At 47.1% G+C, this 17,608-nt stretch overlaps 1 protein-coding gene across 1 annotated transcript in view; it reads left to right on the top strand.

Moving 5' to 3' along the window:
- The window catches only part of LOC135908893 (uncharacterized), a 517,064-nt gene that overhangs the window by 223,889 nt on the left and 275,567 nt on the right, over positions 1 to 17,608 (top strand). Inside the window, exon 4 of the mRNA XM_065440732.2 lies at positions 15,643 to 15,795. Within this exon, the coding sequence (XP_065296804.2) occupies positions 15,643 to 15,795 (153 nt within the window). The remainder of the gene's footprint in view (positions 1 to 15,642; positions 15,796 to 17,608) is intronic.

The raw sequence follows: 17,608 nt of genomic DNA, 5'->3' as shown, positions 1-17,608 counted from the left end.
CTACAGGAAAGGAGTAGTAGGAAACATAAACAATTTCTGCAAATAACATTGGATTTTATCAAAGGCATGTTGAATGGCGTTCTTGAAGTTAGAAGTGTTCGTGATGGCGGCGATGGCAGTGGGAACATGGTTTCATTCCGTGCTTGTTCGAAGAATGAAAGAATCAGTGTAAAGATTTGTCCTACATGACGACACGCCTACATTAAAGCAATTATCTGAATAAGATGAAACATAAAACAGCTGCGTGTATACAGGGTTGAAGTGGAAAATTTTACGAAATAGTGAAAGGCGAGCGCATTTTCTATGGAATGAAAGATGGGGTAAGTTTAGAGTATTTTTCATTGCTGTAACGATGGAATGACGTGAGTAATTTGATAAAATTAATCCAGCTGTACGGTTTTGGATTGATTCGAGGGCAAGAGTTAGAGTGGTTTGAGCGGAATACCATATGGTGCATGAGTATTCGAGCTTTGATCGTACCAGTGTTAGGTAAAGAATTACTTTAAGGGATGAAGGCGCAGATGCAAAATTACGACGCAGGTATCCAAGCATGCGGTTAGGATTATTACAGACGTATTCAATGTGGGTGTGCCATGAGAGGTTATTTGTGATATGAAGGCCGAGATAGTTGTAGGAGTCAACAGGCGTTAGCTGACTACTGTTAAGAGGGGGGGCCTTTGTCAGGCAATTCCATCTACCGTTAGCCCCTACATCCCAGACAATGTATTGTCAAAATAAAGCATTCATTCATTCATTCATTCATTCATTCATTCATTCATTCATTCATTCATTCATTCATTCATTCATTCATTCAAGAAACTATAGGCGCGTGTGAATGCATTTTGAACGGCGGGACATTTGCGTAGCTTTACATTTGGTTACGTTAAGTTGCATTGCTATAGCTATTTACTGCACCAGAGTGACACATTATTCAGATCGTTTTGCAGTTTGCATGCATCAGCTGGATTAGTAGTTTTATGGTAAAGTACACAGTCGTCACGCGAAAAGCTTAATAGAGGAAGAAGTAGTGCAGTCAAGGAGGTGGTTAATATAGACGAGGAAAAGCAATGGACCCAGCACCGATCCTTGCGGCGCTCCCGATGTTACAGCAGAGGAAGGAGAAGAGTAATCATAAGCTGTTACGTACTGTGATCTGTTAGTCAGAAAGTCTCTAATCCAAGATAAGACGTTAGAATCAACGTTAAGTTTGCTGACCTTAAGCATCAATAAATAATGTAGGACTGCATCAGATACCTTGGCAAAGTCCAAGAAAATGAAGTCAGTATCAAAACCTAGGTCAGCATTCAAGAACAGGTCGTTGGTAAGTGATAATAGCTGAGTTTCACATGAAAAGTGCTTCTTAAAGCCGTGCTGACAAGGGTTAAAAAATGAATTTGTTTCTAGGAAATTAACTAGGTGTGGATATATGATATGTTCTAGAACTTTGCAAGGAATACTGGTTAATGAGATAGGGCGATAGTTCTTGGGTGAGTGTGTAGTACCTGACTTGTGAGCAGGAACCACCTTGCCATCTTTCCAATCGTCGGGTAGAATTGAGCACTGTATTGAATTAAGCATTATTATCTGTAAAAATTTTACAGAGAATAATAGATGACTACAAGGCAGTACATTTTAGAATTTTCGACGTCATTTCATCGGGTCGTGCAGATAAAGATATTTTTAAGCCGCTAATTAGATTTGTTACACCGTCCCAATCTGTTACAATCGGATCCATAGGTGGGATATTCCGAACCGCAATCAAAGGGTTCCAAACAGGTGACACTTTATGAAAAACTGATGCGAAAGCATTATTCAGCACAATGCAGCATCCATCGGCAGGAACAACGATGTCGGAATGTTCTAAATGTATTTGTCTGTTAGTTTTGCCGCCAACAACGCTTCAGAATTTACGAAGGTGACTGCGCAAGTACGAAGGAAGCGTAACAGTAAAGAAAACTTGTTTTGCTACAGCAACCGCCCGAACATAAGCAGCGTTAACCCCTTGATAATCTGGCCAACGTACACGTAGGTTCGAACGTTTCGCGGATCGAAAAAAGCGCTTATTTGATCATCGTATGCATTTTTAATATATATGCTGGCGTTATTTCTATGGAAGTTGGCAAATCCCTTGCCTAAACGCATCCTGGGGGGCCGCCAGCTGCATTGCACTGGCTCACCGCAAGAAGTTTACCGAGCGCTCGTCCTCTATGACTGAACACTCTGCTGCGTACAGACGTCTCACATTCTGCATCCACATGACCGGCCATTGAACGATGTAGTGCATAAACATAAACGTTACGCGACACAAACTTGGGTTCTGGGTGGGACATAAAATCGCATGCGATTGCGTGTGATGTAATGTAACATTACATCACACGAAAATGAATGATGTAACATTTAACGCTCATTCATTCATTCATTTTCATTTAGCGCTTCGCTATCATTTGTCTTCACATTGATTGCAACATGTGCGTTGAAATTATTTTTCTTCATTTTTGTATTTTTATTTTTTTCGTGTGTGTGCTAGCCCAGGGATAACGTTGGCGCAGTGGAGCGCTGAGGGCTCTGAAGACGTTATTTGAAGATGTGTCGTAAGTGGGCTGAGAAATGCGATGTTTCAATGCGAAAGACTGGCGCATTTCTTGTTCCTGGCTATCCCGAACCTCGCCAGAGCGCAGATTTATTCTGGCCTTCTGTTACCAGTTTTATGGCGCTGCCGAGAGATGGCAGAAGCGCGCTTGTAGCTGGACTCATTCGTTGCGCGTAGCTGGGCTCCCGTGACAAGCGGCTTGATAGGAACCTGCGTTCGCTTAGTTTGTTTCGAAAGGATATGTGCACTTATCAGTAGGATGCTTTAGAGCTTGGAATAATTATCGCACGCTAGAAGCATTGTTCTATATTGTAAGCTAACTGTGCTTGTCTTGTTTTTAAATGTGCTTTTATATTACCGTCTGGGCAAAATTTTATGTGATTTTCTGTGACATGTCTTCGTGTTTTCTTTTTAACCCTGTCTGACGCCCTGTATTTAGGGTACTTAGGTGATCTGACTTCTGCGTGCCTTTTTGTGACATTGTCGATCATGTGGCTACTGTCTTGTTCAGTGCCATCTTGTACTTTCATTTTTATTATATATATATATATATTTTTTGCGCCAGAGAGTAGCTGCGCCAGCTAAACGCTTGAACTTCTCGTTAATATTAAACATTAAAATTATAGCCTAGAAGAAATACACATGTCTGCAAGAGTAGCGATACTTCTGTGATGATTGTTTTCACCGACGCCGCGATTTATTTAAATGGGCACAAGGACTAAGTTAGTTTCGTCTTGATGCACATTATTCAGGACTCTATCTTCACTTATTTGGTATAGAAAGAGTTTTCGGTTATTATCGAAGAAAATTAAAGGGAAGGTCTTCCCTCCTTACTTCCGTGCCTGAATCGCAGGGGGCCAGTAGCCAATCTCAGGTTATGAATTTCAAAGTATTTTCGTATGTTCGAGCCTGTTCTTATTCAGAAAGCATTCTAAAAGCGCATTATCTGAAGCTTTGGTGTACGTACAGTTCGAAGTACGCACGGCCGCGACAAAGCGACTACCTCGCTGTGCTGATGAGCAAAGGGTCACGGGTTGTGATGCCTGCTGCGGTGCTTGCACGCCTGTTTGAGGGCGCTGCTTTCTGGTGTAAGTGTTAACGACCCTGTAGGCTCCCATGTGCAGGGGCGCTAGTGCGGGTGGGTGAGTGCGCAGTCATTTATCGAGCGGTCGTCTCTGGACGGCAAAAAGAAAACTGAGCATGCCATGAGCATTTTGCTCCTGTTTATGTTTCCTGTAATTGTCTACAACTCCTTAACACCTTGACAATCGGTACTGGAATTGGTGAGTTAGATAATTACCCGTAATTAGGCAATTTGTTCTTCCCAACAAAACGTTACTGGTGGATGCTCAACTCGACTGTTAACAATATGGAATTGGTTTTGTTCGCGTATGGTATTCGATTTTTTTTAAAGCTCGTCAAATAATAGTTGACACACCCTCTGCGTGCAAGTGACGTAGTGTGATGTGATAACTTTATTTGGAATCCGGGGATTGGGAGGCCCGGGCCTGGGGCCGCCTAGATGGCCACTGGGAGCTGCTGCTCCCGTGCGGCCTCCATGGCTCGCTGGACGGCTCAAAGTTGGTCTCGCAGTTCTGAGATGAGCAGCGCGGCTGACCACCGCGCCCGTAGATTTTCCGGGGAGACTGTCATTTTATCTTGATATATTTCATATCCTCACAACATGTGTTGAAAGGTGGCTCTAACAGACTTGCACAGCTTACACATATCGCTCTCGTATATATCGGGGTAGAAAGTGACATAGTGCAAATATTTTTTAATGAGTAGCAGATTGATCTCTGTAACAACAGATTTTTGTAGCTGGTTTTTGTGAGTTGCAGCGCCGGGTGTCACGTCTCGCTTCTTGTGTCCGTGGGCACGCTCATGCCACATCGCATTTCGACACCGAACTTTCCTTCGCGTTGGGTGCTCCTTCTGATTACCGACCTTGAAGTGCACGGAAGGGTTCCTTTTCCTTTCTTCTTTTTTATGGACATGATAGAAGGAGGAGGTGATGACACTAATATGGTGCCGGATACAAATAGTTTTCTACACTTTTGCACATAGTTTGCCGCGAACAGATTTTGCATAAAAACGCGTTTTGCATACTGCCTTGCAAGTTGGCTTTTTTACCTTAAACCTTTGTCAGCGGCAGTGCACGCTTTACAGGGGGGCGGAGTACGTGAGTCGCTGTTTGCACTCTTGACATTAGGCCAGGCAGGTTCTACATAGAGGTATGGGTCACTTTGAACAAGTTACATTCAAATTTATTGCAACTTCACGAGTTCTTATGCAGAAAGCTTGATGAAATTCAATGCAGATACCACTCGATGACAGCTGCATTCTTAAGAGTATAGGGTGCATACCTAATAAAAAGAACACAGTGACCTGTTGACGGGAGTAACATTACAACTGCGCTTGTTATAATTCCAGAAAAGTAGATTTAACTTTCACCGACAATCACAGTCGCTTTGTGCGTGTGCGTGAAGAATTTAGGTACGCGGTGATATCGCTACCTACGCAGTTCCTGTAACATTTAGTTGCACAGTTTCTTTTTTAATGATAAAAGCTGCTGAATTAAACTTGCGTGCTTTCAACCGCTAATTACACTTCATCATCATCATCAGCCTGGTTATGCCCACTGCAGGGCAAAGGCCTCTCCCATACTTCTCCAACAACCCCGGTCATGTACTAATTGTGGCCATGCCGTGCCTGCAAACTTCTTAATCTCATCCGCCCACCTAACTTTCTGCCGCCCCCTGCTACGCTTCCCTTCCCTTGGCATCCAATCCGTAACCCTTAATGACCATCGGTTATCTTCCCTCCTCATTACATGTCCTGCCCATGCCCATTTCTGCGGGCATTCAACCGCTAATCATACCCCTTGCCATGGCGAATAGAGGTTCAGAAGGTTGCGTGTTCGAATCACGTCCGGGTCACCACTTGTTGGGAGCTCGGTTTAGCGGAGGCAAGGAATATACTTTTCGACAGGTTGAGAAGGGAGAGTCGACTGGTTTTATTCCGCAGTAAAAGCAGGTTTCCCGAGTGGATGTGGTGGCACCCTAGTCGGGCAGCCACCTCATTTCCTAGGACGACTAGGGGGCAATGACGCCCACGTGGAGGCCAGGCGAGGTAACTGGATTTCCCTGAAGTGGAGACAGTGTCTGGTGGCGGACTGTCGCTACAGAGTTAAACGCACCGCAGTGCCGCTAATTGGACAAAACGGCCAGTGATCGCACAGCCCATGGTCATGTCGAAATAAACACGCCGGTTCTCTTCAGATAACCAAAGCTAAGCAACATTGTGATATTTCAATGCCTAAGAGGGATACCATGCGGGGATACTCGGCGCCGGTGAATTCCTTTCCGCTTTGCTGTGTTTGCGGTAAGAAGTCTGTTTGAGCCTAGCCTTAAGGAAGACTATTTCAGTAGCAGTGTCATGGGCACTGTCCTCACTCGTGTTAAAGACTCAGCGGGCCCGAGCCAACCACAGCTGCCAAAGCTAGCTAAAAGCGGCGCACGGGCCAGTCTGGGCGCGGACCTGGCACGAACAGAGAATGAAAAAGTTGGCAGTCACTTTAGCATACCCTGAAGAGCATGAAGGCGAAAGCCTGGGCGCTCACGACACATTCATGAAATTGCTTTATGTTCTCATTCGAACGCGTTGTTACTTTCTATTACTTGTTTTCTCTTACCAAAGGCCGTGGGATCGAGTGCCTTAATATACTCTCCTTTTAACTGTGCCCTAATTAACTTCGCCTTAATTAACACCAAAGGTAGTGGGTTCGACATCCATCAATGATTGTGGGTTCGAGTGTCGCAGGTAAATATATCCTTATTAACTGTGTCTTAGTTAACTTAGCCCTAATTAACGAGAAGGTCGTGGGCTCGACTCCCATCGAGGGTCGCTGGTGCGAACATCCATGGTGGCACCATCAATGTTGGTGCCATTGAATTTTGGTCCCACCAAAGGTCGTGGCTTCCAGTGCCTCAACTAACGTTGCCTTAATTAACATCTATGGTCGTAAGTTCTTGTGCTTTAATTAACAGCAAAGGTCGTGGGTTCGACTTCCACAATGGTCGTGGGTGACACCATCAATTTTTCTGCCATTGAATTTTGGTGCCAGAACGCCGGACGGTGAATTTTTCGATAGCGCCGGACAACAAATTTTTCGACCCGTGAGCCACCTAAGGCTTTCGCCTTAAAAAACTTGGACCAGCAGCCTAGACCCTATCTATGGCTTCCATAGCTGATGACCAGACTTCGCGCCACCAAATACAGAGGTTAAGGCATGGTGGACATCCTCGAAGACACTATTATTACATGTCCGCTTTGCGAAGACAGAGGGTGGCCTGCAAGGAGCGAATAGAATAATAGAAGAGCAGCAACGTTCCTCGCAAATGACTAAAAGCTGCATCGTATGAGAGTCCTTACTCGTTCCGTTTGACACCCAGCGAACTTCGCGATCACAACACGTTCATTGCTGTGGCAACGTAACCGATGTCACCCGCATCCAAAGTTCCCGTTTCGGAATTCTGCTTCAGCCCCAACGTACGCCCTCCCAGCATGTTGGGCCAGTGTGAGGTGAGTGAGTTCGACACTGATGGCGTTAGGCCTCCTAGATTTGGCAGTGCGTCGTCAAGCTTTCATGGGAATCCGCGGCAGCCTGAAAGGCGATGAAATCAACCCGAGGTGACAGCATTTGACGTGAACAAATGGTTGGACCAACAAACAAATGACGTGGACGCACAGACACACGCACACGTGCGCACACACGCGCGCGCGCTCGCACTCTTCCCTACACGGCCGACCGCACAGCAGCAAATTTCATTTCGTAGTTGTCCTTCTGCCCCTGTTGCTTTACTTAGCAGGCCAAACCACATGTAAAATACAAGCGGAAGAGAACAATCTGCTCCTCACACGGCTGAAAATTCAGGACCCATGGCTCTTAATGCATACTGCGATTTGGAACGCAGGTCCTGTCGATTTAGGACTGGTTGCACGACCTGTTGTGAGAGGAAGTTTCGTATTTGCTGCGCCTTAGTGAACACCCGTTACAGCCGTCCTCACCCGTGAACTCCATGGACGATTAGGCAGAGTTGAATTTCTATACAAATGGAAACTGGGGAAAGAAAACGGAGAGCCTAAAAGAAAGGGGTGGCCAGCCCCGTGTCAGCGGAGTCGAATGTCGGAAACCGGTCACGACCCGTGACTCGATAAACCTAGTTCCTCCCTCTGATCCGTGGCACGGCCGTTGCATCCAGGAGGAGTGGAGGGATAAGAAAGTGATATGGGAGAGCGTAAAAAAACTAAGACCGACGGAGGAAATAAATTCTCCATCGCAAAACGTTCGCAGAGCATCGGCAGCGAACGCTGCGGCGTAGCCACCGCATCTTGTATCTCTCGTTGGCGCTGGGAAAGAGCGGAGTTGGGGTGGGGTCATACGTGAAGGCTTTGATTCCGGCCACTTCTATGGTGAAGCCTTGTGCCGCTGGGGCGAAAAATGAAAGGAGAGGAAGAGGTAAGGCAGGCGGGGATGCCTTACAGCCTCCTTTCCTTAGCAGGGGAGGATCAAGCCCGGCAGTATCAAAAAGCTGGCCACGTGTGGGAGAAGAAACCGAAGACTGCTGGAAGAGAACCACAGTGGCGCACAGGAAAGCACGCCAGGACGAAACAAAACCGAAATAAAAAGTGCCCGAAAATTGCTGTTTTATTCTAATTTTTTTTCTGTAGAGATTGAGAGAGGGGGTTGCAGGAAAGGAGGCTTTGGAGACTTGGTGGGCGAACCTGCTGCGAAGACAAAGCAGTTTGCGGCTGCAGGAGGTTAAGAGGGCGTGAAGCGAGTGCAGGCTTCCCCCCTCCTTGGCTCGGTTCGGGTGCGTTCTGCACCGCCGGTGTGCCCTGAATCGGTGAGCAGGTCTGCGCCGCCGCAGCGACCTGTTGACGACAGCCGCGAGCCGCTGCTCCTCCTCTGCTCGTCCGACCCCTCGCGGCCCCCTTTCGAAGCTTGTTTCTTTCTTGGCGCCGTTCATGCGATCGGCGTATAAACCTCGGCTTCCGGGATTCTCCGCCGCCGAATTCTCTTCGTTCCGTCCTGTTGCGCTTTCGTTTCACGTCAACACTCCTCGGTGTCCGAGGCGCTCGCCAGTACCTCCCACCTTCCCTGACGGCTGCGTGCGCCCATTGCCCTCCCGGAGTGCCTTATTGCAGATATTCTCTCTCTCTCCCTCTCTCTCTCTTTTATTTTACTTTCGTAGCCGGCTTCTTGGAATCGTTGCTCGGTAGTAGCGGCGAAGAGACATGCGGATGGTAGAGGGCACGCCGGTCCTGCGTTGTTTTCTTTATTTCTTTTGTTTTTTTGCCAGGACGTTTTCTTTTTATGCGTTTGTTCCCCTGTCATACCCGCTTTCGTGCACAATCCGCCTTCTTCTCACTGACTCAACTGTAACATCGCGCTTTCAATTTGTGACGACGTTCCAGTCTCTTCGGTCGTCTTCGCCGGCTGTTTCGATTTCCTGCGTTGGTCACGAAGTCGCCGTCACACTCTCCCGCATTTTGTACGTTTCCTTTTTCTTCGTACGGTCTTTCCGTTACCTCACGTACCCGGCGTCCCCGATCTTTTCTTATTTCCTCTTACCCTATCGAAGGGCATTCACATCTGCGAAAGCCCTTTCTGCGTCTTTATACGCGATTTTTTTTTTCTTAATTCTCTCTTTTGTCTTCACCGGTTCCCACTGTTGCCGATTTATCGTTCGCATCGCCTGGGATCTCGAATGTGCGACGTGGGCACTTTGGAAACAAGGTTCTAGCACTAGAATGTGCGCGGGTTGGTACGCGGGCCCGTATGCAGTTGCCAGGCGCTTTGGTATGCATGGCCGCGCGCCCTCGTTCGCTAGCCTCTTGGAAAGACGAGATCAGTCCGGGGCGCTGCACATTTGCATTGGGGCGACGTAACGTACAAAGTGGGTGATTTGTTTTATTCGTCCGACGGTAAAGGGGAAGGGGGAGGGGGGCTGCGTCCGCAGTGCACAAAGGACCCGCTGTAGCGCCGTAAAAAAAGGAATTATTTTAAATGCACTGCCCGATCTGCTTGCTCTATCCTCCGAACTTTTGATTTGTCGCCTACGGTTGGTCAACAGGTGACGGCTTTGGACTTTCGAGCACAGTGTCAATAGTTCGAGTCACTTCACGGTCGTGGTGATGCCATTCAGATGGAATGCAAACAACGATTCCCTTGCTTGATTTCGACACAAGTTCTGGAATCTAAAGGGAATAAAAAAAAAATATCTGCCCACTACATCATCTCTTACAACTCCCGACGGATGGACGGATGGATGGACGGACGGACGGACGGACGTGTGTGTGTGAGTGTGTGCGCGTCCCCATTGAAATGGGGCGGGGGCTGCGCCACCAAGCTCTCCTTAATATACTGCTTATAATGTCCTGCCTAGGTTAAACAAGAAAAAAAAATGAAAAGAAACGCAACTATGAACTCCCACAACCAAATTTTCTGGTCCCCTGTTGCGAAATGTGCTTTTGTACGTCTCCGTTTTTTGTCGTTTGCCTACTTTTCTTCCACCAATCCTCCAATCGCCTCTTAGTAAGGCCTATTGCAGACACGTTTACTTTTCCACTGCTCTCGCTGAACCCAACGGCTTCAAGGAGGCCAGTGGTGCCTAAGTTGACCGCTGGGTAGACGTATTCACATTCTAATAAAACATGCTCTGTAGTCTCCCTAGCTTTACCTCAGCAAGCACATGCTTCTTCTTCCGTCTTATATCTCGCTTTATAGGTGCGTGTTCTGAGGCATCCTGATCTCGCTTCGAAAAGTAATGAGCTTCCCTTTGAGTTATCATAAATTGTTTCTTTCCTGATTTCGTTTTTTCCTTTTAGCTAGTTACTCATGGCAGGTTTCTTTTCAATTGCCGCCACCCATGAGATTATTTCAGCCTCTCTGACTTTCCGCTTGACCTTCTTTGTTGCTGTGGTGCCCACTCTACAGGCCGCATACTTGCTGGTAAGCTTCCTAGTTCTTTTCCTCCACTGTAAATCAATGTTTTTCCTGTACAGATACCTCAACGCCCTCCTAGCCCATTTACTTTCTTCCATATTCCTCAGCCGTTCTTCATACTCAATTTTACTGCGAGCTTCCCTCACTTCAAAACTAGTCCAGCCCATACCACCCTGCACAGCTTCATTTGTAGTCTTCCCGTGAGCGCCCAGTGCAAGGCTTCCCACTGACCTTTGGTTCCCATCGAGTCCTGATTGTACCCCCGACTTAAAGCAAACAACCGCATTTCCAAATGTAAGTCCTGGAACCATTACACCTTTCCACATACCTCGAAGCACCTCGTACCTGTTGTATCCCCATAGAGCTCTGTGCTTCATTATGGCTCCATTTCTTTTTCACTTCACTGTTATTGTTTTTCCTGTATCTCCATATATCTATTGCTTCGTTTATTCATATAGCATGGTATTTATATTCTGTTACTCGAGGTATTTCCTGGCCCTGTATCGGAACTGTCTGTTCACTGTTTTCATTGAATACCATAACACCTGGTTTTCTAACACTAAATTTTAAACCTAAATTGTTGCCTTCCTGTCCGCAGATAGTAAAATATCTTAGACATCAAGCTCCACATCTTGGTAAAGTTTGCCACCCTGTTTACTCGTTTTATCGCCACCTTCGATATTCTTTTTCTTTTGAAACAGAACCATTCTTTTTTTTATTTCTAATCACTATCGCACTCTCTTTCGGTAAAACTGAGCCCATTGATCCGACAACCGTTTCGTGCGGATCCCTTCCGGCTGTGCACAACTTAGCGTACATGTCTTTCTCCTTTTTTTTTTGCTTCTTTCTTTCTTTTCTTCCTTTCTTTTCTTCTGTTGATGGATACAAGAATGGTTGGTAAGAGTGAAAGTGGGAGCTTTGAAACAGCAAAATTTGACGCGGGTAGTTATTGCACAAAATTTTTAAGCAGGCCTGATAAGTAGTAGCCTGTATTTCAAAACGACGCGTCTTCGCAGAGGCGTAGTCGACAGGGATGCTTCTTTAACGATGACAGCGGGTGAACGCTGTAACAAAACTTCACGGAAAAAAAAACTCGATGGAACTACGCTACACTGCTAGGAAGAGTAGGAACTAATAGTTTCCAGTTTTATATGAGGGGGAGCCCTTTTGTGACTTCTTTATTTAAAGTTAATTTTAATAGCAGATAAAAATCAAAGAGAAAAAAAAAAGCCCGGAAGGTCAACCAGACGAGCGTCCGATTTGCTACGCTACTTCGGGGGTAACGGAAAGGATTATCACTGCGCCTACGCGCAAAGCAAAGGAATATTATGAACAGTCGCTCAGGCCGTTGCATTTTATAAACTGCAAAACTAATGCGCAAATTGTTTTTGCGCCAGCCACAGCTGTTGCCACCATCCCAGTACTGGTTTTAAGTGGCACTCTGTGTCGTACCTGAAGGAGAGATTCAAAAGAGGTGGTCTGCATTTTCCTCGTAGCTACAGGAGCCGCACGTTGAGCTATCGATAATTCTGATGTGGAAAGAATGAGCGTTCATAAGCGCGTCTAGCAGCTATAAGTGGTACAGCGCTGTTGCTACGCCGCCAGAGGGGTTAGTTCGATCGTAGCCGTTGCAGACAGTTCAAGCTACGCGCCTGGCAATTAAAGGGGACCGAAGAACTTCAGAAGGCTTGTGTCTTCGTGCGAGCAAACAAAGTATCCCAGCGGGAGTCTTCGGCAAAGGAATTGGAAGCACCTAAGTACCTTCGTAAGTCGACCTTGTCAGCGAAGTGGTTGATGGCAATGTCACAGTGAGCAGGACGCCGCTGAAAGATGGCGGCTTATCTATGTCCAGAGCAAAATAGTTTATTTGTTAATGTTGAGTGTCATTTTCTCGTACGCTCTATAGCATAATGCAGACTGTAGGCTCTGAAGAACTTCTATAGAGTAGCACACACGGCCTATTTCTTTGATGGTTTTTCGGTGACGCAATCTGTGACACCTTAACTTTTATTCTACCATGTTTCGCTGTAACCACGTAAGGAGCTGCTGAGCTAGTAGTTGAAATTGAACCGTCGGAATAAACATGCGCGCGCTACCGTCATGTCTGGTGCAGGGATAGCGGCGTCACCTGCTTCCGAGCCATACACGATTGATCTGGCTACTTTGTGATTTCGGAAATAGGAAGCTAACCTTGGCGTGGTCGTAGGCATCGCACCATAGGGATGATGAAAGTTTGTTGCCGATGTGTAAATTGATGGCATCCACTCCTGATGAGGTCAGCTGACGGTCAGGAATCCTTGCAGAGTGGCTAATGTGGACTTGTAGTTGACAGCTGCGATCGCTTAAATCAAACGGTGTCTTGCTATGATAGTTGTTGTTGATGTTGAGGTGCATCGAGGTAGAACCATACCCGTCCGTACGGCGTGGCCCTTAGTGCTCTCCATAGAGCGAACGTTTGTCTCGCATGTATTTTACTGGAATGGCATACTGTAACGGTGGAGACCCAGAAACAGCGCGTTGCACTGTTTCAGCTTAAATTGCACGGGTGTAACGCGGATTTTTTCGCAGAGGAATTTGAACACCTGGACGATGGCACATAGATTCCTCTACAGACAGGCGCAGTGGTCACTCCGCAAGAAGTTTGGTCAATTATGACTCCCCGGATACGACGCATCTTAACCTACAACACGATCTGGCCGTTGATAGAAATCAGACACGACAACGTAGGCTTCCGCGTTAGCGCAAACAACGTACACTTTCAGATAAACTCACGGAAGCCTTATTTCTGGAGATAAGGTACCGTTATGTTTGCCGCCCACTGAAGTCTTAATAGCACCTGATCGAGGGCGAGTCACAACGCACGCCCAGATGCAAATGTCGGACGTTGGGAAACAGGATAAAGAAGAACAAGACCACATGACATGCGCTGGACCGCAAATGGAATTGAGTTGTAAAAATTCTTGAGAAGGGATGGGAGATGCTGGCAGTGAAAACAGAACACACATCACAAAACAGCGATGTCACTTGTCATATGAGTCGGATATTATTATACAGATACCGCTACAGGTCTACTTATTATAACAATCATAGCGACGCTAATGCTGTTCATGTTATCCTTATGTGGAATTTGAAATACGAATATATTTTCTTCAGCTCTGTTCTTACCAAGAACTCTTGAGGCGTCAAAGGGGAAAACAGTAATGCTAGGTTTTTCGCCCGACGATGCTTCTGTGTTTAAAGGGGAGTCTAATTGATGTGCTTTGGACTGCCGTTTCTTCTGCGCCTGTAACCTTCCTTCAGTTTTGTTTTGAACATAAACGAACGAATTGTTATTGCATTCGTATTCTGCATCTACTTACGTTGCTAAATTATATATCGGAAATAGGAACTACTACCCATGCTAAAAAATTGTTGGGGGACACTCATAGGAAAGCGTAAGTTCCACTGAAAACATGGATAGCTTGCCCGGTGTCAACGACGAGGATGCGGTGACGATGACCTGCACATTGTAGACCCGAGATTTAATTCTTCGTAGGACAAGTAGCAGGATTTGTAGTGGTCGTTGAAATACATTAAAACCCATGGAAAACAAACACAGCATCGGTAGCGCTGAGTCGATGACTGCGCTAAGCCACTCCACTGCAATGAACGATACCCCTTCGCATGACGTACCTGCCAACACAATCCATGCAACCGGGCGAATGTTTACATAAGCAATGCTGAAGATTTGTCTTCACTTGGACACGAAGGCCCCATCTTGTCTTTTTTGCCCTTTCAAATGTGTAAATTGAGCTTTATATTCGTTTCCGAGGTTCCAGGCGTAGAGTTATAAGGAGCCGCGTATACGTGAATGCGACAAGGGGTGCATCGCACCGCATCACATCAACTTTCTAGCGCGTCGCCTCTATGTAAACGGGGCTAATGCGCCAGACATGGGTGGATTGAGACGTGTAAGTCGATTTTCGCAGTGCATGTGAACGCGATCGCATCGCATTAGGAATTCTGGGAACTGGAATTTGCTGCGAATCTGCCGCGCTCTCCTAGCTGCGGTGCCCCGTAGCGCCGGAAGCGTCCGATACGCTGCTTTGCCGTTGAAGTGCGACGCCGTGTGCCGCCACCATCGCACCAGGGTCGATGCGCTACATGTAAGCGCCGGTGCATCGCATTACTCGGGATGCGCTAGAAAATGCGATGCGCTACTGTCGCATTCTGACGCATTCACGTAAAAGCGGCTCGCGATGGTACAGGAATGTACCGATACATAGCTCATAACTGCGTAGAGTAGTAAAAGGGAATGAGAAACCATCGGGGGATTATGGTACACGTCAAGCGACATAGCTTTGTTGTGTAAAAGGGCTGATATTTCCGTGGTCTAGTGTGATGCGTCGCGTTAAAGAACACCAGATGGTAAAAATGACTGTGGTAGTCATGTACACAGCAACGCCTCTCACAGCCTTGTTGCTTGTGACCATTAAAGCCCACGAATCGATCCAGTAAGCACGGTGGTTGCGTTCAGCTGTAGTGTGCGGGCGTTTCAAGGGGTGAGTCAGCGCGTGGTTGTGGTGTATGCTGTCTTTGACGCGAGAGCGCGCGCTGATGTTTGAGGTGGTGCTAACGTCGTCTTGCGATGTCCCGGCATTGCAGCCAGACGGGCTTGAGAAACTGAAAAGTCCTATTTCTGTACGTAATCGCCATGCGTCATTTCTTGGTCGGCGTTGCTGTTCAAATGAATTTTGACTGTAAATACGTAATGCTTTTCGTTGTGTGCAGTGTGATTTGAGCGGCGTTCGAAAGACGCGAAAGTACCTCCCCAGTAAGCTGCTCGCCTGCGACACTTTCACTTTTTTTTTCATTTTGTATCTTCGTTAATCTATTAAAAACCTTGAACGTTACCTCGCCATTTATTCTCCTTTTTTTTTCGCAGAACCCTGTGTTTCTATATTTAACCTGCGTTATCTGTTAGTTTTGTCATGGTTTGCACACGTGCCGTGAATCGTGGATTTCTCATTTTCAGATGTTCCTTCCTTATTCTGTCTTCCAGCTGGACACTTCTTCCACCAGGAGTCCGTGGTGTACGCTTGGAAGCAATCGCGCCGCACCGAGCGCCACACTTCAGTGCCTTTCTTCAGCGTGACTCTTCCTTACGGTTTGGAGTGGAGCGCCGTTCAACTCCGTGTGCGCGTGCACTCGCCAGGTGAGTTCGGCGGACCTCTGTTTGACGTGGTGTCGATGTGAAGGGTATGAAAAAAAAAACTATGCGGTTCCTACGAACTGTGTGAACCAGAAGGCAACGGGGCGCTTCTCGACAGCTTCCATCACACTCTCAGTATACCTAAACCGCGATAGTCCCGCCGTGCAGCTAGAACTGCAAGTACGGGTGTGCGAACCCAGGGGTGCGAAACTTAACGCTTGAAGTTTAATGCCTCTACACCACTTGTAAGGGCACGTTGAATTGCACCCGCAATTCGAGACGTTGGTAAACTTCGTTTGGGGTCGCATTGGGTTATACGAGCGCCATATGTGACGCATAAACAAGCCCCGGTATGCGCGAGTGCTTCCTCCCCAAACTCCTGCTCGCCATTGTCACAGCTGTTTTTTCGGGCTTTTCCTCCGCCGTTCATATTTCTGAGAGAACTCCCGCTACGTCCACAGGCGCCTACCGACGCCGAACCCGGAGAAAGAGGCACAAGGTCTGCGTGCGTCTTACAGTCGCACACCTGTGCGACTGTAAGGCGACAGCATTAGCAAGGCTTCCCCGCCAATGCCTTCGCGCTATACCTCCAGGATCGGCAAGCGCTACAAACTACATTAAAGCTCTTTCAAGGACACGTATAGCTCGCATGTTTCAGGACCGCGTGCCCTGTCAGTATTGCTGCCAGTATAATCCTAATATGTACTCGTAACAATTATCTTTTCCACTGAACATGCAACTGAACGTACAGCAGCCGGACGGAGCAGTCTTGAGGAAGAACGGCAGGTTCGGCGAGTCGGTGCTTTTCCGTATTGCTTCAAAACAGCGCTGCCGACACAGCACTTAGAAAGAGAGCGGGGACATGCACGGCGCCGACTTACAACTGCGTCTATAGAAAAAAAAAAAGGCATGTTTGCTTTCAAAGCCATACATCAAGCCTGCGCGCATGCAGATAGGGCATGCATGTTTGGGCACTACTAACTCTTGAAGTAAAGTTGGGCGTTTGGGAGTTGCCTAAACTTCCTGGTGCCCCTCCCACCCCACCTGTTTCATTCCTGCATTGGCTTTCTGTGAAAGAGCGCGTTTATAGGGAACAGTGCATGGCCAACTGGCCCCGACTGCCGCTTTACGTGCAGACGCAGCTAGCGGGAATTTAGTTTTCACTGCCATCGACCCCCTCCACCCCCCCCCCCATCCCTCTCCTTTCCCAGTGATCTGCTAGGTGTCACTGATATGAATTCCTGCCTCAGCGTTATATCCGGTGTGCAGCTCCCCTAAAAGTACCGCACCAGCATGTGCTGTACCAATGCGATACCCGTAAATAAAGTAAAGCGGCAGCAGGTAGTGGTGCATGTTTACCTATGATTCGCTTTGAAAATTTGAACCTCGTTTAACGTGACAGAAGCTAAATTGTCATATCGTTACCCCCCCCCCCCAAAAAAAAAAGAAAGGAATCTAAGGGCGGCATACAGCCGTGGCGTCTTGCTGACGATGGCTGGCATCAGTTGGGTGGTTTATCACGCAACATGAAGTCGGTACTTGCCAATAAGAGTGCACGCAGTCTCCTATATACTTGTACGCTGCGTGCCCGTTGGTACGATTTGCGGCGCACCAAAAGAGCGTTTTCGGTGCACAAGGAACCGACGCGATTCTCGGGACACCATAAAACATTTCCAAAACGCGTACAAAAAAAGGAAAGATAAGAAAGCGATAAAAAGCCCATAAGCAAGTCTTTTACAAATGCGCATAGGTATGCGGTACAACTCGGACCTGCAGACCCAAACAACCGTATATCCCAGTGTTCCACCTTTCACCG

Source organism: Dermacentor albipictus, chromosome 1, assembly GCF_038994185.2.
Source record: "Dermacentor albipictus isolate Rhodes 1998 colony chromosome 1, USDA_Dalb.pri_finalv2, whole genome shotgun sequence".
NCBI classification, from domain to species: domain Eukaryota; kingdom Metazoa; phylum Arthropoda; class Arachnida; order Ixodida; family Ixodidae; genus Dermacentor; species Dermacentor albipictus.
Note: the sequence above shows the minus strand (reverse complement) of the source record. Positions and strands in the feature narration are given on the sequence as shown.